The following is a 6839-nucleotide window of genomic DNA, read 5'->3' on the forward strand; positions in this document are numbered from 1 at the left end:
TATGATTATCAGGAGATTATCATTTACAACTGAGCTAGAAGCACAACATATACTATGGTTCTTAATGGGATTTTAATTATATGTTTCATTAAAGTTATTGGTAATCCAAGTTTATTACATCTGCAACTTTTGAATAGAAAAACACATGATGTAAGTGTGCCCCCCTGTGGCTACAGACTAGTTTGTAAGACTGTCAGAAAAGACCTACATGGAGCCTTAACTGGGTCTATTCTCTAGTGAGCACTTACTCCATCCCAGGCAGAGGGCTGTCTCTCCTGTTTTTAAAGTTAATCAAAGGTAGAAGATTCATAATTTCTCTTACAGTTCTCACAAATATTTTATTTTTAGTAGCCATATATGCTAAGAGACATATCCAGCTCTGATCCTGAGGTGGTGTAACATAGTAAAAACACATAAATCAACACAAAGCACTTTTCCTCATATACATATTGTTAGATTAAAAGTCAAGCCTAAGTGATTCTCTGCAAGTACCTTCAAATACATTTTGTGATTAAATAGGATAATGGGTCAAGGAAAACATTGTAGTAGACAGATCCATGGCCTGGAAAAGTAGTTTGTCCATTTGTGTCATGTATGTAAAAATTGATATCTACAATAATAAAAGACAAAGATGCTAATTGACTGTACCTTCGCTATGCCCAAGTCACGCCCACCAGCCAATCAGAGCAAATGTATGCAAATTAACCCAACCAAGATGGAGGCCAGCAGCCACGGAGCTGAAGTGAGCAGGAGGGTTCAGCCATGCTTTGAGAATTGACTGTTAGTGCATCACAGCTGCCAGTTCCTTGGAAAACTGCCCTCCAACCAAGATTGAGTGCCATAGGGTACAAACTGCTCCCCCTTTGCTTCAAGTATGGACAAACCAGTTCAATTTGTGCTCCTGAGAGTCCCCCTGCAGTTTCAGGAAAGTAACACTCCAGTTGAGATCACATCCTTGCTCAGCCTTTTCCCTTTGTTCTTTTCTGTTTTTCTCGCTCCTGTAGCCCAAAGATCACTTTGCAAATAAATCACATTCACTAAATCCCCATCCCAAGTTCTGTTTCCAAGGAACTTTCACTTAAGATACATAGGTATCATTAAAACGTCAAACTGGCTGTTAAATAAAATTGAGATGGTATGAAGGAAGAATGGGAAAATAATTGTATTAGTAAGATTTTTAAATGAAGCTACAACATTGGGCATAACCTACAACTTCAACTTGCCATTTATTTTCTATGCATTTGAGAGTCATTTATTTTTAAAATGGAGACTATAATTTCACAATCCAGTGTACAGTTGCAATGTTTTATTTATATATTGGAAGAGTTGGGGGGAGGGAAGGTTATTTCCTAACCCTGTCTTTAACTCTTGAGTTTTTTAACATAAATAAATAAATAAGAAAAAAAATGTTCTAAAACAAGTCTACAGATCTGTTGAGTTTTTTCCTTCCTTTTTCTTTTCCTTTTTCCTTCCCAGCACTGAAGTCTAGAACGAATTCCTATTTTTAAATGTAAATGAGTCTCAAAAATAATACTCAAAACACTATTTTTGGAGGGCAGGGGCATTCCATGATTGTTTGTATTTAGACCCTCACCAAAGATATGTTTATTGATTTTTTAGAGAGAGAAAAGAAGGGAGAGAGAGAGAGAGAAACATCCGATCTGTTGCCTCCTGCACGAGCCCTGACCGAGTATCAAACCTGCAACCTTTTGACACACCGGACAATGCTCCAACCAGTGGAGCCACCTGGCCAGGGCCCTTGGTGCCTTTCTTTATTGGGATCCTGGCCCGTCTGCCTTGAGGGTCCCAATGAGCAGAGCAGGGTGCTGGGAACTGCATGGGGCCACAGGAGGAGGAGCAGGGGACTCCCTGGAGGGTAGAGGTGCCCAGCGGGCTCCAGAGCCCCGCCCCGACGAGGGCCACCAGACCAAGCAGCAGGTGTGGCCAGACCTTGGTGAAGACTCGCCCCGGCTCTGATCAGCTGTCTCCCCATGAGATCGACCATGTCCCTTGTGTCCCCTGGGCTTTGCTGGGTTCTGTGCTTGGGGTGAACATGCTCCATCTCAAGATACTTGCGAACACTGGTTTAAACGCTTTAAAAGTGATGATTTCTATGTTGGTCTTCAAACTTTTTCGGTTGGCCTGGACGTTCTTTGTCTTTCACATGGAAATCATCACCATAAGCTTCCCGAAGTATACGATAACTTTCAACCACACTTTTCTTCAAAATAAAGTAATGAATTAAAACTTCCCGCAAATGCTTCTTTTTTGGCATGAAATTTGACATTTTAAGCGTAAAAATACCTATAATGTTAACACCTTCAGAAAATGTGACATATGAAGTATTGAAGCTTGTTATCAATACAACAAAATAGCATACATATCAAATCGCATATATATCAACATATGTGCAACTCCATCTATTGAAAAAAAATCCTTACTATTAACCGGTACACCCAGTAGGTGTTCAATAAATAACACAAGAGAACAGAGCATTCAATCAGACATGAATCCTAAAGACCTTCTAGGCCTATGACCATTTCACAAATGGAAAAACAGAGGCCCAGGGAGGCATGAACGTGACTGTCCCACGCCACCTGCCTGTTGCTGGCAGAGCTCGGCCACCAACCCTGAGTTCAGCGCTCTCTCCTCAGTCAGCTGTACTGAAGACCCCCTCAGGGTCTCCCTGTCTCTAGCCCCATACCCTTGGCTCTTTCTCTGTGTCTCTGGCAAGATGGCATGCACCTCCAAGCCGTGCCCAGGTACCCGCAAGGCCCTCAGGGACCAGGGGGGATGCTGACCCCATTCAGAGATCAACTCTGGGGGTCCTCAATGATTCCCCAGGGAATTGGGGGTTCAGGGATGGCTTGATCTGCTTTCACACCTACTGTCTGCAGAGACAGGGCCCATCATAGCCACAGTCAGTCCCTGCCCCTGGAGCTCTGGGTACCTGCCCCAGGGGAGGCAGCTGGGCTACCTTGTCCACCGCAGAGGACAGAACTGGGGGGTCTAGGCAGTAGAGCGAGTTGCCCAAGTCCTACATGAATTTCACATGTGACCCAGGATTGTCACTAGGAGCATCAGCCCACCTTCTGTGAGCCCCCAGACGCCCTGGCACCAGGCAGCCCTTGATCTCATGTTTTTATCAGGGAGTTATCTTTTCATACTTTATATCCCATTTGTATTTATTAAACAGTGCTTAGAAATAACTTTGAGTGACTATCCAGGGACAGGTAGGAGCAATTCAGAGAGAATAGGTCCTAACTTGAATTTCCTGGGGAGGAAAATGGTGTACTTTTCTCCAATAAATGTTTTAAAGCCCACTTGTCAAAGAAAAACAGTCTGAGAGAAAAAATCAAAAGGGAAAGGGGCAGGGGGAGGAAGGATGAAGGAGAAAATTGAGGGAGGAGCCGGATGATAAAAAAAAATAATAAAAAGGAAAATGAAGAAAATGAAATGACATTGAAAGAAAGGAAAATGAGAAAAGAGGGAATGGGGTTAGCTTGCCCTCTGGTGGCAGGGCCTCGTATAAGCTTTGAATACTGGATGTTTCTAGGTTTTGGATTGGAAATCAGTGGAAATTCAGGAAAGAGAAGCAAAAGTAATTGGAGGAATAGAAGCCCCTACCCAGGCTCTAGTCCAGTGATGGTGAACTTATGACATGCGTGTCAGAGGTGACACGCGAACTCATTTTTTTGGTTGATTTTTCTTTGTTAAATGGCATTTAAATATATAAAATAAATATCAAAAATATCTTTGTTTTACTATGGTTGCAAACATCAAAAAATTTCTACATGTGACACGGCACCAGAGTTAAGTTAGGGTTTTTCAAAATGCTGACATGCCGAGCTCAAAAGGTTCGCCATCACTGCTCTAGTCCCATCACAAATCGCTTCACTTATCTGAGCCTCAATCTTCCCATAAGTCAAATGGGCTGGGCATGACAATTCCTTACAGACTCTCATTCACTCTGGCACCATGGAGGCATGCTGAACACTCTCCCACCCCCATCTCCAGTGCATGTGCATCCACACCTGCTCATCTCTGGAGCCTCCAAGCCCCTGTCCCTCCTCCGCCACCTTTTGCCCTGACTCTGGTGGCTTACCAGCTGTTACAGGAGTTGCTCCCGGTTCGTAGTCATGCCCGTGCATCTGGCAGGGGCACCGAGTGCGGGGTAGGCAGCTGGCGTTGTGCAAGAAGAGGCCAGGGGGGCAGGTGCAGCCAGGGGCACAGAAGCTGGTACATTCCACCCCTGGGCCCTGCACCAGGCACAGCCAAGAGCACGGACCCCCCTCTTGGTGACATTGCTCAGCTGAGCGAAGACCATGTCCCCTGGGCACTGGGCTGGATGGGAAGACAGAGCTGGTCTCAGCAGGAGTGAAGGCAAGGGCTGGGGAGGGAAGGACAGAGGGGAACCTGCAGGCAGGTGACTGGTGACAGCCTGTTGACAGGATGGAGAAGCCAGGGGAGGCCCCCTCCCTCGGGCCACAGCTGGTACCTGGTCTCCAGTGGGTAGGAGGAGGAGACACAGGAAATGCAGCAAAGTCTCTCTTAGCTCAAGAGAGGTGGGCGAAGGCGGGGCTAAAGAAAGGTCAAATCCCCAGGAAAGGACTTGCGGGAGAATAACTGGGAGGGGACCTGGCACCCGTGCATGGCTGCGTGTTGCAGTCCCTGGTCTGGCTGTGTGGTCCCTGGCACTCAGCGTCCCCGGCAGCCGAGCCAGCTGCCGAGCCAGAGCAGCTGCGCCCACATGTCTGGATGCCTCCATCGCAGGGGGCTGAGCAGGTGGGCCAGGGGGCCCACAGACCCCAGGTCTTGGCACTGTCAGGAAGAGGCAAGTCCACATCAGCACAGGACAGAGACGTGCAGGGGATGAAGCACGGGAGGGGCTGGAGCCGTGTGGTATGCAGGGTCTTAACCAAAGCTCCAGCCCCACAAACACCCACACCTCCAAGGCTGCCCCAAACTCTGTTTCAGGCCAGGCCCACCTGCTGGCCCACCCTGTTCATCTCACGCGGGGCTTCCGGGAATGGGGGGGAGGCTGGGGTGGGGGGAACTTTGGGACTGTCCCCTCCCAGGTTTGCTTACACCCTACCCACAGGGTCATTCTTCTCCTTTGCTCCTCACCCACCCTGACACCCAGGCCACCCCGGGGGCAGGACATACCTGGGCACACAGGGCTGGAGAGGTGGGGGCTGCTGGGGCTCTGAAAGGACCACTGAATGCTGTGGCCCCCGCAGGGCCCCAGGCATTCAGCCCAGGGGGACCAGGGCGACCAGCCACAGTTCACTGAGAAAGGATCAAGAGTCAGGGGCCGGAGCAGGGGCAGGTGCCTGGCTGGGTGGGACCCCTCGGTCAGGGCCAAGGATGAGACCTCATGGGCACAGTCGGGGTTGGGCCGGCAGCTCCGGGCTGCCCGTCTTGGCAGATGCAGAGCTGGCAGTCAGCCTTGAATGTGCTGCCCAGGCCAGTAGCGGGCACCATCCACCAGGCAGGGGCACTGCCAGGGCCACACACACTGCCCCTCACTGCCCAGCACTTGTCCTTTGGGGCACCAGCAGCCTACGAAAGCCCAGCGTGAGGCACCCCTGCAGAGAGCTCAGCTCTGGGCATGCCCACCATGCCCAGAGCCTAGAGACCCCTCACCTGGGCTGCTGCAGGGCCGGTCAGCAGGGCACACCGTCTGATCAGAAATGTCATCACAGGTCAGAGGGCAGGGGGCACAGGGCCAGAATACTAGCTTCCCAGAGCAGGTGGCATTGGGGCAGCCATCCTGAGGGCAGGGCCCTGAGAAAACCAAGAACCGGAGGTCAGGGAGGGTGAGTGCTGGCAGCCCGTCCACGTTCCCCGCACCATTCCCTCCGCCCTTCCACTCATGGGTCTGGTTCCACTGGCGGGTGCTGTGAGGGCCCCCAGGCAGCATGACGCAGGCCTGGCCCCTGCTGGGAGCCAGTCCATTCTTGCTGCTTGACACAGTCGCTGCAGGGAAGGAACATCTGCACAGCATATGTTTCAAGGGACCTGGCGTATATGACATAATGTTCTTAATATGTTTGCTCACCTTCTTGGCGCTATGTGTTTTAACCAAGGTCACCTCTCCGAGAAAGGTTAGAACTTAGAAGACAGAACCTACACAGAACCTAGAGACAGAAGAACTTCGCTGGAGAGAACATGGCAAAAGATCCTGGACAGAACCTGGCTACAGAACCTGGCTACCGAACCTGGCTGGAGAACCGAGCGAGAGAACATGGCTACAGAACCTGGCTGGAGAACCTGGAGAACCTGGCTGGAGAACCTAGCAAGAGAACATGGACACAGAACCTGGCTGGAGATCCTGACCAGAACTTGGCTAGAGATCCTGGCTAGGCTGCTGATCAACTAAACGCTGTCTCCATGTCATTCCTTCTTCGCCAACTCCGTCCACACCTTCGGGGACCCCTGGACCTGCTGGGGTTGGACCCCAGCAGGCCCCCATTCTGGGGTGGGTGGCACTGTCGCTGCCGGGTCATGGTGCCCCTGCATGACTCAGAGCACAGGGGCGAGGGAGACCAAGAGGTCCACTCACCGTCCACTGTGAGGAGGGACCCACAGGCAGGGCACCATGAGGTCTGGGTAGAAGCTCAGTGGCCTTCCTCACCCAGTCTCTCTGGGCCCCACCAACTCCACTGCCCTCCCAGGTGCCCAGCTCTTCCCCTGGGCAGGCAGCCGTGAAGCAGGCCTGAGTCTGGTGCTCGGGGCTGGGGCAGAGCTGCAGCACCGGGAGCCTGGGCGGGGAACAGTGGCGGCTCCAGCCCTGCACCCCAGGCCCACACGTGTGGCTGCAGACCCCACCACCCTGC

At 50.9% G+C, this 6839-nt stretch overlaps 1 protein-coding gene across 1 annotated transcript in view; it reads right to left on the reverse strand.

Annotated features, from left to right (window-relative positions):
* The window catches only part of SSPO (SCO-spondin), a 29558-nt gene that overhangs the window by 6609 nt on the left and 16110 nt on the right, over nt 1-6839 (reverse strand). The window contains 8 exon segments of the mRNA XM_015572697.1: nt 5167-5292; nt 5383-5409; nt 5412-5451; nt 5453-5562; nt 5647-5787; nt 5887-5939; nt 6460-6571; nt 6682-6835. Of these exon segments, the coding sequence (XP_015428183.1) occupies nt 5167-5292; nt 5383-5409; nt 5412-5451; nt 5453-5562; nt 5647-5787; nt 5887-5939; nt 6460-6571; nt 6682-6835 (763 nt within the window).

The sequence above is a fragment of the Myotis davidii genome, unplaced genomic scaffold, assembly GCF_000327345.1.
Source record: "Myotis davidii unplaced genomic scaffold, ASM32734v1 scaffold49, whole genome shotgun sequence".
NCBI lineage: Eukaryota > Metazoa > Chordata > Mammalia > Chiroptera > Vespertilionidae > Myotis > Myotis davidii.